Here is a 17,996-nt window from a genome sequence, read left to right as displayed (position 1 = left end):
GCATTGTTTTTGTTTTGCTTCCCATTTGGTTATAGGACAAATGTATTTGAAAGTTAACCTGTTTCGAACGTTTTCTCCACATTTTTGATCAGTAAGAGAGAGACCTGAGTTTAGAAAAAGTTACTGATATGGGGAACTTAGGGAAATACGTATATATGCAGATATGTATGTATGTATGTATATGGACAAATCTATTCAGTAATGAATTGTCTCATGTCAATTACTAGTTTGCTTCTATGCTATCTTAATTTTCTGAATGGAACGTGGTTAGTATGTATGTAGAACAGAAATGAAAATGCCATTTATTATAGAACCGGTTGACCTTTTTACAGATTGACAACTTCTCATCTTCCCTGACAAATACTCAATCAGCACTTCAGTCTATTAAAAGCAGAACTCATTAACATGCATAAACTAGCAGCCTGATCTAGTTATAATGCATCTTTAATGTGTGACTTATACAGCGTAGTGTAGGTCCTCAGTCTTGTAATAAAACGTAGAGTAGCCTCCAGTGAGCAACAAGGTTCCGAGATCAATTTAACCTGGGTAAAACCTTTATCCATAAAAACTGTCATTAGGAATGACTAACATTTCACTAATTAGCTCACCATTTACAACCCATAAGCTTCTCACAGATGGTGAATGTTTATAAACACCCACAGATGTGTGCACAGCTGACTCCCAGTTATCCGCAGGAGTAGGGGACATAGATAATTTAGATTCGCTTACAATGCAAACCCCTCATTTTAGCTAGTTTCAAGCTCCTTTCTCTTTGGACTTTTTACCACAGCTGTTAATGAAGTAGCAAATTAACTAATCTTATTTCAGCTTCTCCTCTTACTGATGCATATACCCCCTGGTGAAAGCACTAATATGTACAAATGTGATCACAAGATGGCTGGCAAGAGGATGAAAATGGGAAGTTCACGCTTAGATGAATATGTGGAGCATGGAAAATCATCAGATATGTTTGTAGCTGTGTGTCTAGTAAAAGGTTTCAAGTTGTGAAAGCACAGCAAGGTTCCCATTCCAACAGTGTTAAACCTAAACTCCCAGAAATAGAAGAGAATATCTTCTTAAATTTGAGAAAAAGGAAAGGACACCATTTCCCTTTCCCATCAGGCAGTCTGATCCTGTGTTAATTGTTTCTTTTCCAATAACTCTGTAATTTGGTCTCAAGTTTGCATTGTAACTTAAGCCTCTTTACTGTCTGGTGCTGAATTAAGATGAGGAGATGTAAATATGATAAGTTGAGTACCATGAAGTTATTTATTTCCCTTATTTTCTTCAGTCTAAAGAGTCTTAGATCTTGCTCTTCTCTTGTAGGTTCTTAATCTGAAACTTTTCTTCATTCTCCTTTGTGCACTGGGCTGTATTTTACTTGTCCAAGCAGTTTAAAGGCGTTGTTTGATTGAGCACACCCAGAGTCAGGAGTCATGTGGAGATAACTGAGGTCCACAGACCATTTACAGCAGTGCTCCCCAACCTTTCTGGCACCAGGGACCAGTTTCACGGAAGACAGTTTTTCCACGGAAGGGGGTTGGGGGATGGTTTCAGGATGATTCAGGCGCATTACATTTATTGTGCTCTTTATTTCTATTATTATTACATTGTCATATATAATGAAATAGTTATACAACTCACCATAATGCAGAGTCAGTGGGAGCCCTGAGCTTGTTTTCCTGCAACTAGATGGTCCCATCTGGAGGTGATGGGAGACAGTGACACCCGAAGTCTGTTGCTTATGTCTAGTCTACTCCGTAAGATGCAGCTTAATTGTCACTTGCCACTCACTGATAGGGTTTTGATATTAGTCTGCAGGCAATTGATTTATTATGGTCTCTGTGCAGTCAAACCTCTCTGCTAATGATAATCTGTATTTGCAGCTGCTCCCCAGCGCTAGCATCACCGCCTCAGCTCCACCTCAGGTCATCAGGTATTAGATTCTCATAAGGAGCACACAACCTAGATCCCTCACGTGAGCAGTTTACAATAGGGTTTATGCTCCTATGAGAATCTAATTCTGCCGCTGACCTGACAGGAGGCGGAGCTCAGGCGGTAATGTGAGCAATGGGGAGCAGCTGTAAATACAGATGAAGCTTCTCTCACTCGCCCTCGGCTCACCTCCTGCTGTGCGGCCCAGTTCCTAACAGACCATGGACTGGTATCAGTCTGTGGCTCAGGGGCTGGGGACCCCAGATTTACAGAATAAGCTGTGAAGGGCAACCATTTTGCTTCCCAGTGACCTGCAGGATATGTACCATGTCTTCAGGCTGAGGTATTCATAAGTTAATACAAGCTGTTTCCCAGAGTTTCCTTACTCGAGAAACATTGCTTTATTTTAGCTTATTGAAGAGGAAAATTAACCATTCCATAACAGCATGTTAGAAATATCCAAAGGAGTTTAAAGAAGAAATTTTATAAATTTTATAATTTTATAATTTATAAAATTAGTGTCAAGAACATGAATGGCAAAAGAACGTGGCACCGGCATCGAGGAAAGAAATGTTGCCCCACTGGAGCTCTCCAGTAGATCTGTAACTTTTCAGATAAAAGATACATTAGTTTTTGTTGTTTTTTCATTGGGGAGAATTTGTAAGTGCTAACAGGTTCTATAGGAAACTTACTGGATATTTCCCCAGTAAGAAAAGAGACTGGGAGCTCAGTGCTTTGAGATAGAGAGATCCTTCTATGTATACCTGTCTTCAACAGTTGCCATCTGACTTTAACAGGTGGTGCCCTTCACTGAGATAAGGAACACCAGGACAAGATGAAGTTTGGGGGAAATGGTGATGAAGTATTTGTAGGACACCTGAGTTACCATGTCTAGTGAATGACTGGGTATGATCTAGGGTGCCCAACTCATCCCAGTTTGCCTGAGCCTTTCCCAGTTTTAACACTGTAAGCCCTGTATTCCAGGAAACCCCTTAGTCTTTGGCAAATGGAGATTGTTGGTCACTGTAGCCAGAGCTCAGGAGTAGAGCTTGTGCTCTGGTGATGGAAGCTTGGAGTTCTCAACATGCAAAGCTGTGGGAGTTAAAATGCCAGTGGAGACTGTGAGGAATGGTGTACGTGTAGGCAGAGGAAGAGATGCCGGGAAGAGAGTGTGAGAAGGAGTCGCCGTGGAGGTGGGAGGGGAACTAAGAAATTCTGGTATCATGAAGCCCAGGGAAGAGACCATTTCAAAGGAGAAAGGGTAGTCAATATTGTCAAATGCTGCCAAGAGATCACAGAATAAACAGACTGACAATTGTCCCATTGACATCAGCCCTAAGGAGAGAGGAGAGGGTTGTTAAATGAGTATGGGAAGGGAGGCTGAGATGTAAGAAAGGCAGTAGCTAGAGGGGTTTGGTGTCGAGAGGGCAAAGCATGTGTTTGAATTTGTTTAATTGTAGGTTGGGGAAAATGAGGAAGGAAAGGAGGTTGGGGAAGAATGATACTCAATAGAGCAAGGTCCTGAGGGCAGCTGGAAAGAGTGTGGAGGATGAGATATCAGCACAGGTGGAGGAAGTTGTCTTGGAAAGTGACATGCTCTGCTAATGTGATGAGTGGGAAGGAGAAAAAGCTGGGCCCAGGTGCAGATACATTTGTAGATTTGATGGTAGGAAGTTGTTTTTTTCATCAAGTAGTTTCTATTTTATATATGAAATAGAGCAAGTGCTCTGCTGAGGAAGGGTAGTCGGTTGAAAGCCTTGAAAGAAGCATTGAAACAGCCCCTCTCAGGGAGTGGAAGTGAGAGCCTCCAGGTAAAACATAGATGGTGTGTTGGATAGTACTAAGAATCCAGTTGAGGTTGGTAGCTGTGATTATGTCCCAGCCCTGATCCTGCAGTATTATTTTTCACCACAGTTATTCAGCAGCTAGTGTGTAGTTCCAAGAAGATAGAATTTTCAGTTCATTTAAGTTTCACCAGTAGTCTGAGAAAGGACCGTAATGGAGGAGGAAAATAAGATATTGGCCAGTGAACCGTGGTCAAAGTGATGAACCACGGATAGGCAAGAAAGTGAAGACAGTGGGGCCAGGGTGTAGGAGATTTCCGTGGATAGATGACAGGACGAGGGTTAGGGGGAGGGAGAGGTACAAAGAGAGAGAAAATAAGGACAGATGGCTTGTATGAATCCAAATTAATAGAAATAAAATAGTTGTGGATGGTAGTAAAGTTCAGATTATGGGTGTGAGGGTGGGTGATGGAAAGTAGGGAGAAAGGATTCGTCCCTGGAGATGAGGGAGGTCAAGGAACTCATTTGCTGTTGGATTAGTAGTTCACATGGAGTTGAATTCATGCAGGATGATGGCAAGACTTGACTGGCAGAGGAAGACTGAATCAGGTGACAAAGTCAGATGACAAAGAAGTATGAGAGGATGAGCAATGTCAGCTAGAAGGGGGCAGGGAGATCATCCCTCCAGTTTTCCAGTTGCAATGAAAGGAGTGTTCATTGAAGACATCAAGATAGTAGAGAAGTTGCTTATGTTAATAAATACTGGAAGAAATAGGGATCAGAAAGAACTTATCTCTTAGATGGAGTAACTGAGAATGATCGTGATAGTGGTTTGACTGGCCTCAAGGTTTTAATCCAACTGTAGCAGTTGTCCAGTAGGTGGCTTGTAGGGAGGGACCAGGAGGCCACTGCAGACTGGACTGATTCTAGTATGTCCAGGTGCTCCTGGTCCTGGGAGAAGGAAGATGTCTCTGGCCTCTCCCTATAAGGAAGGAGTCATCAGTGACCTGCATCTCATTTATCACCTGGTTCTGGAGAAAGGTGCCTGGCTCCCAGTGAATTTGGGGAGGCCTAATCTGTGCTTGTTGGTTGAGTTCCCAGCTATGAAAGCCACTGTCTCTTTGTGCCCTGAGGCATTTCCTAAAGCAACTCTAAGTACAGCTCAACAAAGCTGAGGGTCTGAGTACTTCTCAGTTATCACACAACGCAGATGCAGAGTATCTAGAGGATCGTAGTATCAGTGTGTCACAATACAGAGGGTCAAGAAAAGTGAGTGTAATGGAAAGAATGTCAGCTTCAGAATCAAAAGATTTTGGTTCAAACCTCCCCTTTGCTACCTACCTGTTGTAGGGCTTTTGGTGCGTTACTTTACCTCTGTGGGCTTCAGGTTCCCTGGCTTTAAAATGGATCTGATAATAGCTACCTTGCAGGGCTGGAGACTTATATCAGAAAATCTAGGTAAAATGCTCCACACAGATCCTAGTACATGGGCATTCAATGATGTTTCCTCATATATCTAACTCACATTTAGTTTATGTTCGTTTTGTTATGCATTTTTTCTTTTCTAAATAAAATTGTTCTCAAACTTACCTAATATCAGTTTTTATTTAGGGGCTTCTGTATTCATTTTGTCAGCTTTTTGTAGCTGAGGGAAAAACTTCCATTGTTCTATTGAGAGAGTTTAGCACATTTTTGCCTCCAGTTTCTTTGCAATTGTTAATGAGTTAATCAAAAGTTCAGTTGTCTCCCATTTTCTTTTCTTTTCTGTGTTATTTGCTTTCTCAAAGCATATGTCAATTCCTTTTCCTCCTCACTTTCCACTCATTCAGACTTGCCTTATTATCTTTTCTGACTTCCTTTCTTTCAAAAATATGTTGCTGTTAACCTGATTAGGATTTTTAAATATCTTCAGTTTGTAATATTAATGTAATAATTCCTGCATCTGATTGGGAAAGGAATACTACATTTGTGCAGAAGAAATCTGTATTTCTCCTTTGAAATGAACTGAAAAAATAATGAATACTTAATACTTTGAACCACAAATTCATATTCGAAATGAACCTAGAACCTGAATCTAGTAAAATTACTTTGGGCAGGATTGGCAGTAGTGAGGTGGCACTTGACTAAGAACGTTCTTGGCACCCAAAATACTAATACACAAATTTCCACTGTTTACTGTGCTATCTATAGGGTCATGTGTTTTAAAGTACAAATAAAACCTATCTTCAGAAATTTAAGTGCAAATACAAGTACAGGTACCAAAGAATAACCCCTGAAATCATCACTGGGCAGCCATAGCTATACCTCTAACCTACTGTCTCTGTATTAAGCAATTTCATACCACTTGGCTTTCTTTTTTGGAACATTCGTCATACAGGTAGCGACGAATTATGTGTTGAAATTGCCCTAAGACTGCAAGTCCCGTGAGAACAGGGCAGGGCCTGGTTTTAGTGCCTGCCACATATTCCTTGGTGCACACTTGTAAGATTGAATTGAACTACAGACTTTATAGTTTTATATTTCCAACTACTTCCTGGACAAAAGAGTTTGACTATTCTGCCAGCACCTCAAAATCAGTTCATCTAAAACCTACCTTGTCATGTTCCACATAAAACCTGATTTTTATGTTCTCATTTTGGGTTAACGATACCACTGTTTTCCCAGTCACCCAGGCTTGACACCTTCACACTGTGCCAGCTTTAATCATAGTGAAGTCCAATTTTGATTATTTCACACCTTTCAAAAACATTCTATGGCAGTTCTTCAGCCTTGAATCCAAGCTCCTTCAGCCTCCCTTCCTGACCTTATTTTCCCCTTCTTCCAGTATGCACCATATGCTGCTGTCACAGCATGACTGGTGGTTCCCTCTGGGCCCCATTCACTCTTCCAGGTACCGCTGGTTGAGAGTGGCCTCTCATGGCCTCAAGTCCGTTTGTCCCAGCTTCTCCTGAAAGAAAATTCCTGCAAAATCACCTCTATTCCCTAGCTTAGCCTCCCCTTGATTCTTGGTATTGAATAAGCATTTTTATTTTCTCTCTCTGAAATCATTTCACTCTTTGTTCAAAAACTTCATGAGGAACAAAGCCATTGAAAAGTCTTTTCAGATTTTTCTAATATATGAAAATATTAAAACAAGTTTAAAATACATCTAATATATTTTCAACAGGAAGTAAGCAATTGCCGAGCTTAAGCACTGTCAGACTAATTTCTCAGGATAAAATGAAGCTCTTGTGGGTGACAAGTTAAGCTTCTGCTTAGAATGGTGGTGTTCTACAGTGTAATTAACCTTTTCCTCTCTGGGTTACTCTGTGATTATAGGGTCATGGGTGTTCACTGTGAGTGATAGTCACATCTTGTTAAATGTCATTATCATTTCACGTCTACATATGTATTTAAATAGATACATTATTTTTCCCCAGACACTCTGTACTTTTGCATCTGAAGACCTCTGTTCAGCACCCTCAGCCCTGTACCACACACAACTTTGGCAGCGTTCTTTTTGCCAGGGAGTCAATACTGGTTTTAAATTTTGTTTTCTTTAGTAATTGTTAGAAAAGGTCACTGTGAACAAGCTAATCAGAGTTGGTCACTTGGATACTTACATGGGAGATATTTTAACAAACATTTAACACAGAAAGAATGATTAGTTAGTGCCATTCTTCAACATCATGTGGTGGAGTAATTGCTAAGCAGGAAGTCAGGAAATTTATCCTCTGCTTTGTAGCTAATAGCCGTGAGTGATCATAGAAAGGTCTGTACTCAATGTCCTCATTGATAAGTGATTGGCTTTTTTCACTTACTATGTTTTGGATATGGTCCATATCAACAATTTAAATATGCTTCATTATTTTTTCCTCATCTCAGCATATTTTAGTATATGAATGTCATAGTTTATTAAGTCTGTCTCTTGCAGATGGGCATTTAGGTCATTTTCAATCACTTGTTATTATAAACATTGTAATAAACATCCTTGTACATATGCCCTTGCACTCATGAGTTATAAATAAGATAATTTTCTTAGAAAAAAATCATTTCATCAAATGGTATGTGCAGTTTTATTTCTGATACAGATTGCCAAATTGCATTCCCAAGAGGTTGCATTAGTTTTATATTTCCACCAATAATGTGTGGAATGATCTGTTTTCCAACCTTTACCAATTATCCTCAGTTGTTATTATTGCCATGCTGATAGGTAAAAATGATCTCTCATTGATGTACTTGGAAAATCTTTAATTATGAATGACGTTGTGGGTTGTATCCTCTATATAAAAGCCCTATTTGTTTGTCTTTATGATGGATTTCCTGAACACATTAGTTGCCTGATTTTTTGTTATTTTTTTATTGATTGTTGATTTTTTTTTTTTTTCCTGAATCATAATGTTCTTTATTTCAAGAAAATCAGTTTTAGGGAATACCTGTTTTCAATTTTTTTTTTTTTTCCTGGTTTCTCCTTTCATTGTTTATGTGTAGACTTTGTTCTTATTGTTCTTGTGATTTATAGACATTTATTATAGTACAAACTATATGACATTTGGGTATTCAGATTTTTCCCAGGAAAATCGTCTCCTTTCAGAACCAATGAAAAATATACTTTTCTATACTGTCTGCTATATTTTGCAATTTAATTTTTTCATGTTGAAATAGTTGATCCACTGGGATTTATTTTGGTGTAAATAGCAGGGTGGGATCCAAATAAACTACCATCATAGTAGTTATTGAATCTTTTCTTATCCTCTACTGATTTGAAATGCCACATTTATCATGAATCATGAATTGAGTTTTCTTAGTCAATGTGAAATTCAACCATGAATTTCGTTTCAATACTCAATATGAACTGCCAAGAGCAATATATACTATACATTATTTTCCAAGCATATCTGACAACAGAACCGCCCTACTTCCCCCACAGTACACATACATGGACACACACACAGAGCTTCTCATGGGTCTAGCGTTCTGTGGTACACATTTTGGGAAATTCTGTCTGTCTGATTGAAGTTGTGTTTTGGTGTATTTTTTTTTTTTAATGTTGGATGTCTATTTAATACAGCACAACTAAGTTTTTGCTATAATATTTCGTAATGACAAACTCATTCATTGACTATATGGTTTCTTTAAATTTTGTGCCTTAAGTGTGCTTACATTCTAAAAGTGGTTGTGCCCTTTTTATTTGAGAGGAGAATTAAGTGAGCAGACAAGTAACTTATTTTTCTGGAATTTGGTCAATTGTTTATATTAGTTTTTAAAATGAAAGAACTTTCATAAAAAATTCCAGAAGAAGGTAAATTAGATATCTTCATGAGTTAGGCTGAATGACTATGATGCCCAAATCACTTTCTTACAACAGAATCTAGATCATAAGAAATTTGGAGATTAAAAGTTAATAACAATACACAATACACTTTGATTTATATATAACAGTATATTTATTTTACCGCTTTTTCTTAGTGGTTTGTATAATTAGAATAGAACCATGCTTTATATATGACATCCAGTAATGGATTTTTTTTTCTTTTTGAGACTGGAGAGTTCATATAAGAAAAATTCTTTATTTTACAAATATCTCTATAACTCTACTTACTATAAGACATGAAATCATTTAGATTCCAATCTGAATACAATGTAATAAATAGTATAATAATTATGGTTTACACATTCAAATGTATCTGCAAAATAGTTTTCACTCAAGCTTTGAAAAATATAGCCTTATATTTTATCCAGAGCAACTAAAAGAATGGCCCCGTGGTCTGTGCTCAGAGTTATGATGACTGTCACAGGTCCAAGCATATTCAAGGTAGCGAGAAGGGGTAGCAACGTGCGATGGCAGCCACAGCTGTCACAGCTCCGGTAGATATTCAAGATAGGAGGAAGGGGGAGAGTGGCTATCAGCATCTGCCTCTTCTGTTTCTAGCAGCACCATACAGGTGATCACTTACACTTTATCAGTCAGAAATGCATCATAGGGCCACCCTCAGCTTCACTACAAGGAAGCTTTGGAAAATGAGGTTTTAACTTTTCCAGCCTCTGTAGTGGAAGCAGACAAAGAGAGGGTAGGGAATGGATGTGTTGCACTGGCCATTCAGCAATGTGTGCCATATTAGTGAAAAAGAAGAGTCATCATAATATTAAAAATAATAGTAATATTTGTTGAAGCCTTACTGTGTGTGAGGCATTATCCTAAGCTCTTTACATGTATTAGCTCACTTAATCCTCACAACAGCCTTTTGAGGAGCGTACTGTTATTATCCCCATCTTATAGAGGAGGAAATAGGGAGGCACAAGATGGTCTTTAAGGGGCACACAGCTGGCAAGAGCCAAGATTTAAGCCCAACACTTTGGCTCATTGACTTTGCTCTTAAGTTTCTTTTGGAAAAAAGAAAAACAACCTTACTTCATTGTAAAAGATTCTCCATTTTTCCTTCTAACCTGTAACAGGAAATATATTTAATTCAAGATATGCAAATACTGAAGAATACTGAATAAAACCAGAAATATTAAAGTACTGGGTTTCTAAATATAAAATTCCACTTCTCATGGTTGAGCCAGTCATTATAATATACAAGAGAACTGTTCTAATTATCGTTTTATCATGAATGAAAATTGGCTTTCTAATTCCCTTGACTCAAATAAATTTTCAGTTTCACATCTAGATTAAGACATGTTCGAAGATGTTGTTTTGTGTTATTCCTGTCTTTTTGCTGTCTGGGTTAAGTAGTATTTTGAGCTTTGTTCTAGAAGGTTAAAGACTGAACTAGGTTAGCAAGTAAATCAAATACAGCTTTGTCCCCAGAAGGTCTATAACTAGCAGCATGAACAGTAAATTCATGTAATTTTGTTGGGGCAACTGTCTTGTGTTTCTTTTAGAAAGAGGTGGGTTAAATTCTGAGTCTCTGAATTTTGAGTATCAGCTGCACACTTTCAACAATTCTTTGGAGAAACTGAGCTTTCCTTCCCTATCCTCTTGCCAAATTCCAGGTGGTTATTATATGTCTTACTACTACTAAAGTCATATCAAATGTGATGAGACTTAAAGAAAGTGTGCCAGAGACTGTGGGAGTGAAAAGGGGAGCTCTGGAAGCACGTGCAAAGTGAACACAATGGAAAATGGTCACAGGTTGAGAACAGTTGGTTCTTCCTAAAATCCCCTTTGCATATTAGCTTGCCATGTGGCTTCCCCTCAGCTCTTTCCTTATGTCTAACACATACCCTTCCTAACAGAACTCATGCTCTGCCATAACATCAGTAATGACCACAGCAAAGATTAACTGTTATTAAGTTCTTATGATGTGCCAGGCACTCTGCTGAGTGTCACACATGATTTATCTCCTTTAATCCTCCCAATAATATTATGAAGTAGGCGCTATTATTAATCACACATCAAAGTTGAGGAAAAAAGAATGGAGGTTAGTAAGGTTAAGTAATTTGCCCAAAGCCACACTGATTTCTAATTGGAAAGCCAGAATTTAAATACAGGTTGTCTAAATTCAAAACTTGTGTTCATTACCATTTCACTATGCTTATGTTCTTTTCTATAGCCTCCCGTATGACCAGTATGCTTCTAAGTTCAACTTGTTAGTATAGTTAATTCCTCTCCCCGAAGTTTTAAACCTGTGAAACCATCATCCTTCTAGACACCTTTAATCACCTGCAGTTGGATATCTCATGAAGATCTCAACATATCCAAACTGAATTCTTCTCTTGTCTCAGCCCCGTTCTACCATGAAACAAAAATAATTCAGTACTTGGTGAATAATACCAACATATATCCAACTGGCCGAACCAGATACTTGGAAATTAGCCTCGACTTCATTTTTTAGTACTCACATTCACGCAGACCAAGATTTTTCCGTTTTTCCTCCTTTCTCTTTTCCTTTTTCACCTTCTGTTCTTTACCTGATTCCCACAATCGCATTTTGCCTGGACTTAAACCAGGAAACCTGCCTTCTCCTTATTTTCCTTGCCCTTTGTCTTGTCTCTTCTCAGAGTGATCTTTGTAAAGTAGAAATTTGACCATGTTAATTCTTCATTTAAAATAAGTTAATGGCTCCCTTCCAAACTCCACAGTCTGGCATGTTCTTCAGCGCTTGGTGATTTGGCCACTACCTGTCTCCTCAGCATCACCTCTCAGTAACCCCTACTGTAACCTGCCCTCCATTCCCATGGACATGAGAGTTCTCCCAAGTGTTTCATGTCCCCTGTACAGCTTTTCTGTGAACTCTGCAGAGCCTTCCCTCTTCAGGAAGCTCTGGCAAATGTAAAGACTCCTTTAAGTCTTAGGTCTTCAGGAGGCCTTCTGTGACGGCTTTCCCTTCTCCCTCTGCCCTATGCCAGGTGTCCTTCCTGGGTGGAGATCTCCATCACAATGCTCATCATTGTATATTGGACCATTTGTTACCTGTCTTCTTCCCCTTGTCATAGGAAAGCACGTTAAGGTCAAGAAGCAACTTCTTTCTCTCCTCTTCCTCCTTCTTGGTTGCCTCTTCCTGTCAGGAATTTTCTAGTTTCTTTGTGTTTATCAGTGTGATTTCCACACATTCCTAAATGAAACACAGTAGGCTTATAGCAAAATAAAATACACTCTCCTTCACCGTCTCAACTTCCTCCCCTTTCCCAGAGGCAACCACTTTTAATTCTTAGTGGGTTTTTTTTTTTCTGATATTTACCTCTTCCTTATTTCTAGATAATGTACTTAGATTATTATTTGTCAGTTTTTCATTTTAGTCATTGAGTTCCTAAGTGGTAGAAGGTTTAGTTCCCTTACACCCTCTCCCCGCTTATACTTTCCTCGTATACCCCTTCTCCTTTACCTCTGCTGTCTTCACGTTATAATGTTATCATACCTGACGGTCAAACGAATAGCCAGTGTTTATAATAGCGCAATGGTGTAAATATTCCTCACCCCTCCAGTTAGCATGCCGTGATTACTTCCTATTGGACAACAATATTATTTCTAGGTTTATACTAATATCTTTTTTAAAAATGTGCTGGGTATTTGTGTATATATACCTGTCACTGTTTTATCCAAATTCTCTGACAGGTCTGTGAAATAAGGAACAATCCTTTTTCCAAATGGTCAACCCAGCAGATTTGCTTTTAGTTTCTCAGCCACTGTTCTCTCCTATGGCCCAGTTGTCTCCCATGTGATCTCCTTAGCAGATCCCCCTCTGCCTGTCCTCACATCCTCTTGATTCTCCTTTAAAAGTATCTCATCCCTACCTCTCCCTTCTCCATTTCCCTTGATGCTGTGCGACTTCTTAAAATACGATTTACAAATTAAACAAGGTGATATGTTATTCACACAAAGCACAGCTTTGACTATTGCAGTTAGTCTATTTATTTAAAAGAGTTTTAACAGCAGGAGAGAGACTATAATAAAGATTTTGAATATCAATTGACTTGTAGTTAAAGAAGTTGAATTCTAGTCTACAATAAAAATGGCTAGTTTTTATTTCTCTGGTTTGTATTAGAATAATGTAAATATGAGTCCTTTAAATACTTTATTGTACCTCACTTTTGTTTTTATTTATAACTTTTGCCTTTGAACCTGCTATCTCTTCTGCCAGGTATGCTTTTCCCACCCCGGTCCCTGCCATGGTCAAATCCTGCTTGTTCACCAGGTCATAATTCACTAGGAAAACTTACATCTCCGATAGAACCCTCCCATAGCTAGCACACTGTTCTGCTTCTGGAGAGCTGAAAACGTTTCTTGTTAATTCTTGGGATCTAGATATCCTTCATGCCTAGTAATGTTCTGGCGCATCATAGCCCTCAATAAACATGTGTCAAATGAATATTCTAAATGCATTTTCAGCGTTTGGAAAAACATCTTCATTTTATGTCTCCATGTTACACATTGGATTGTTTTAAGAGTCTACCTGTATTTCTGATCAGAGCTTCCCTTAGAAATGATGTTATTAATCACATATGCTATTAAAGAGTTACTTAATTTATAATGGATCTAAAACAATGCTGAAAACCTAATCAGATATTACATAAACTCCCTATAGTGCACTATGGAGTTCATTTTTGAATTTATTTCCCTACATTTTCTATCTCTTAGCAATTTACCACTGCTTTCATTTGTATGATCTCATTTGATCCTCTCATCAACCCTAGATAGGTATTATCTCTATTACACATGTCAGGAACATGTAGGAACATGTAGCCAGTTGACAGCTCAGACTAGAATGCAGATCTCCTTTCTCTGATACACTATTCTTTCCATTGTGGGAGTGGGGAATGAAGGCCAAGCAAAGCCATTAGCTCTGGGGGACAAGACCGAGGATAGAAGTTCCAGGTGGAGACTGATGGATGGGAGAGAAAATGTTTGTGGAGAATCACAGGCAGTTGCCTTTAGCTGAAGAACAGATTGTGATGTTGGAAACCAGAGATAAGGTTTAGAAAGCAGTTGGAGTCAGTGTCAGGGCCAAGAGAAAGAGTTGGGACTTTATATTGTGGGAAGTGAGTGGTATTGAAAATTTTTGACCAGGGGATCATGATTCCGCTTTAGTGCTCTATGGGCTGAATTAGAATTAGGGAGAAACGAGAAGCAACATCATTTTAGGCAACTCATGCGATATTTCAGGTGAAAAATAATTCAGTTCTGGACCACCAACATTAAGTTTAGGCAGAAAAGGAAACAATGGATCACTTCTTGGGATACTGACATGTACATGAGCAAGGTCTGGCAACTGAATGGTTGTGTGAGCCCAGGGAAAGGAGGGAACAAAGCTGTGCTGTTTACAGTGGTGGTGGGAATGTGCTCCCGCTGGTTCCCTCCCCATTGTGACCTTTATTCTTCTACGTGGTGACTCCTTCCAGCTGACCACGCTAGTGCTTCATTTGTTAATATAGTCAGCATACGTTAATGAACACTTTCTTTGCTCGGTGTTAGAGATAAATGGAAACCACAGTCCCTGCCCTCGACAAACTCTCTGTGGTAGAAACCATCAAGTAAACAATATTGTAAAGGATTTATTGCTATATGTACCACAAGTCATTAGGACACAGAGGGGCAACCAGTTCAGCACACACAGCTCAGGAAAGGATTCTCAGTTATCCATCTTGAAGGAGAAGGAGTTAGATTGGTGCAGAAAGTGGGAAGGATGTTCTGTGTAAACAAAACAGCATGATCAAAGGCATGAAATTGGGAACGTGGAACTGTGATGTAAGTTGTTTAGTGAGCATGAACATGTCAGCATCTATCTCCTAAGAACAGTGACATTATCCTCCCTGATCATAATATAATTATCAAACTCAGGTAACCAACATTGGTACAATGTAATTACCTAATACCCAGCAAATTTAAAATTTGTCTAATTATCCCAATAATGTCATCTGTGACTTTTTTACAATCCGAGAGCTAATGGAAGATTGTGTGTTGCATTTAGTTGCCATGTCTATTTAATCTCCTCTAAGCTAGAATGCTGCTTCCCTAAGCTTTTCTCCTCTCTTTCTCTTGCTTGGTCTTTCATGATATTGATGATTTTTAAGAAACCAGACCAGTTGTTTCACAGAATGTCGCTCACTTTGGATTTGTAAGATGGTTTCCTTAACGTTTAGATGCAGGTTAAATTTTTTTGTTGTTTGTTTGTTTTTGACCTTTTTTTGGTTTGTTTCTGTTAAAGATGGTTTTAAGCTTTTGTTTATTTATTTATTTATTTTGGCCATGCCGCACGGCTTGTGGGATCTTAGTTCCCCAGCCAGGGATCAAACCTGTGCCCCCAGCAATGGAAGTGCGTAGTCCTAACCATTGGACCTCCAGGGAATTCCCAGGTTAAATATTTTTACACAGTTTATATTGTGTCCATCTCAGTGCATCACTTCAGGAGACAATTATTGTCAGTGTGCCCCATTACTGGTGATGTCAAATTTGATTAGTTGGGTAAGGTGATATCTTTGAGATTTCTCCACACCATGTTCCTCCATAACCTTACATACAATGGGTTTTGTAACCATTGATGATTTCTGCCTAATTAATTCTTACTGTGTGAGTTGTGATATGGTGAATTTTCTGTTTCCCTTATCTATCTCTTATATTAATGGAACTCGGTCCTCTTTATATCTTTGACATCTATTGGTTGACATTCTTATTTAAAGCAGAGCTTTTTCTTCCCCGATATTTAATAAATTTTAAAATTTTCAGCATCAGTATGGATGCATGATTCTTTTTTCCAGTGTGTAATAATCCATTCCCATCATTACCCATTCAGTGCTCAAATTGTCCTAAATTTGGCCAAGGCTATCCTTCAGTCTGGCTCCTCTGCCCTTTTGATATATCCCTGTCTGTCTTTGAGCACTTTCTTATTTTCTGGCACAGTAATATTTTCTCAACTCATTTCATACTTTCTTGATCTCAGTCCTAGAATCAGCCATTTTTCTAAGTATTCCGGTTCCTATTAGTGAGTAATAATATTTAGAAACCAAGATCTGAGGGCCAGCTGTGCTCATTGCTACTGTAGTGTCATTACTTCTAGGCTCTTTTGGGCCACGAAGCTAGAAAAGGCGTTTTTCTTAAAGCTTGATCTTCTATGATACCTTTAGATCCAATCCAGCACTTCATGGTTCTTCCTCTCCTTCTCCCACTCCATAGTTGTATCTCGCATCCCACAGCAAGCATCCCTGTTGCCTACAGCATCAGCATGTTTACCCATCTGCTCAGGCTTATAATACACATGTAATACTTTCACAATCACGTCATCAGTGCCACTAACAGCAGCAAACTTACAAAAGAATGTTCAGTGTTTCCTTTTACTAATGAAATATATCCACAACCTTAAATATTTAGCTTTACCTGGAGTTCTTTTTAGAAAAATTATAGTTGAGTTTGAGTGTAAATTTTCAAAGATAGTTACTAAAGTGTCTGAAATATTTGACATATTTTAATTAAAATAGCCATCAAGCCACTTTAGAATTAAATTTACGTGTAAGTTAACAACCTCCAAATACTCTGTTTCTCACCCACCTGTTTTTGGATTACACCTACGAGGTTTAGTACTTCTCTAAAAATGAAACAGAACCAGATTGAAAAGGGCTGACACATGTTTATATTCACATATCTGTTTATAAACTGTAAATGAATGTGTTATTTGTACTCTACTGCATTCATTTGTCATCTGTTCCCTATAAAGGGATTGCGTTTCAAAAAAAGAAATAAAAAATCCAGAGGAAAATAGTTTTCTAGTACTTTACACATGACGGTATACCAGACATACAATTTCATAGAGAATGCCTGAAAATAACTTCTCTCTAAGGGACAAAAAAAATCTTTGGCATTTTCATGAATTTAGGTTGATCCAATAGTTTCTTTGAAGCTTTTTTTTTTAACCACTTCCTTTAAATAACATTTATCATTGACAACTGTAAATAGCTATAGATTATTACAAGATAACCAGATAGAGAGAAATGGCTCTATAACCACATCTTCATCAATTATATACAGAATATCAATTTAAACTAATCATAATGTGATATAATCATTTAGATTTTTGAGAGCCTCTTTTGGTTTATTTTTCATTGTAGAAGACAAACTTTTCATACATTCTGTAAAAGTTTGCAGTGATTGTTCTGTGTCACCTAAAGTCTGGGGACAATTATCCTGATATGAAGAATCAATTGTTGGGAGCACGTTCACAGAAATTAGCCTGGAAATATAATTTTGTATAAGTTTAGACAGCAGAATCTCAATAACGACAACAGAAATACTCTCCCACACCTGGTCAATTTTAGAAAAGGAGCCGATGCCTTGAAAATAACCCATTTCTACGAGGGAAATGTGATTTATGATAACCTGAGACACAGATATGACTAGAACCACCTTCCATTTAAAGTTATTTTGCCACCAGACTATAAAAGCAGTGCTCTGAAGTGAACCAGTCGAACTCGGTTCTCTTTAGTGGACAGTAACACGGACACTAATGAGACAGATTTCATTAAAAGATATTTGATTTATGAGAGAGTTAAGTCATATCATATATTGAAATTGCTGGCTTAGTCCTGGCATCTGATCTTTTTTCCCCCTACCATACCATCACCAGTTTCTGCGCATGCTTTGACATTGCTATGGTAACCCCGAGGGCTGATGGAATTCCTGCATCTCTTTTCACAGAGGGTGATGAGACAGGAGTGATGGATAGTCTGCTGGAGGCCTTGCAGTCGGGGGCTGCCTTCCGCGACCGAAGGAAAAGGACACCGAAGCCGAAAGGTGAACATTACACTTGTTTCCTGTTCCTTTCTAGGGGACTATCACAAAGAACTCCCCCCCCCCACCCAGCACCC

General features: G+C 38.5%; 1 protein-coding gene across 1 annotated transcript in view; it reads left to right on the top strand.

Moving 5' to 3' along the window:
- Nucleotides 1-17,996, top strand: part of DIAPH3 (diaphanous related formin 3) — a 408,148-nt gene that overhangs the window by 258,873 nt on the left and 131,279 nt on the right. The window contains 1 exon segment of the mRNA XM_024767214.1: nt 17,827-17,922. Within this exon segment, the coding sequence (XP_024622982.1) occupies nt 17,827-17,922 (96 nt within the window).

This window comes from Neophocaena asiaeorientalis, unplaced genomic scaffold (genome assembly GCF_003031525.2).
Source record: "Neophocaena asiaeorientalis asiaeorientalis breed wild unplaced genomic scaffold, Neophocaena_asiaeorientalis_V1.1 scaffold127, whole genome shotgun sequence".
NCBI classification, from domain to species: Eukaryota; Metazoa; Chordata; class Mammalia; order Artiodactyla; family Phocoenidae; genus Neophocaena; species Neophocaena asiaeorientalis.
This window is presented reverse-complemented; position numbering and strand designations above follow the sequence as displayed.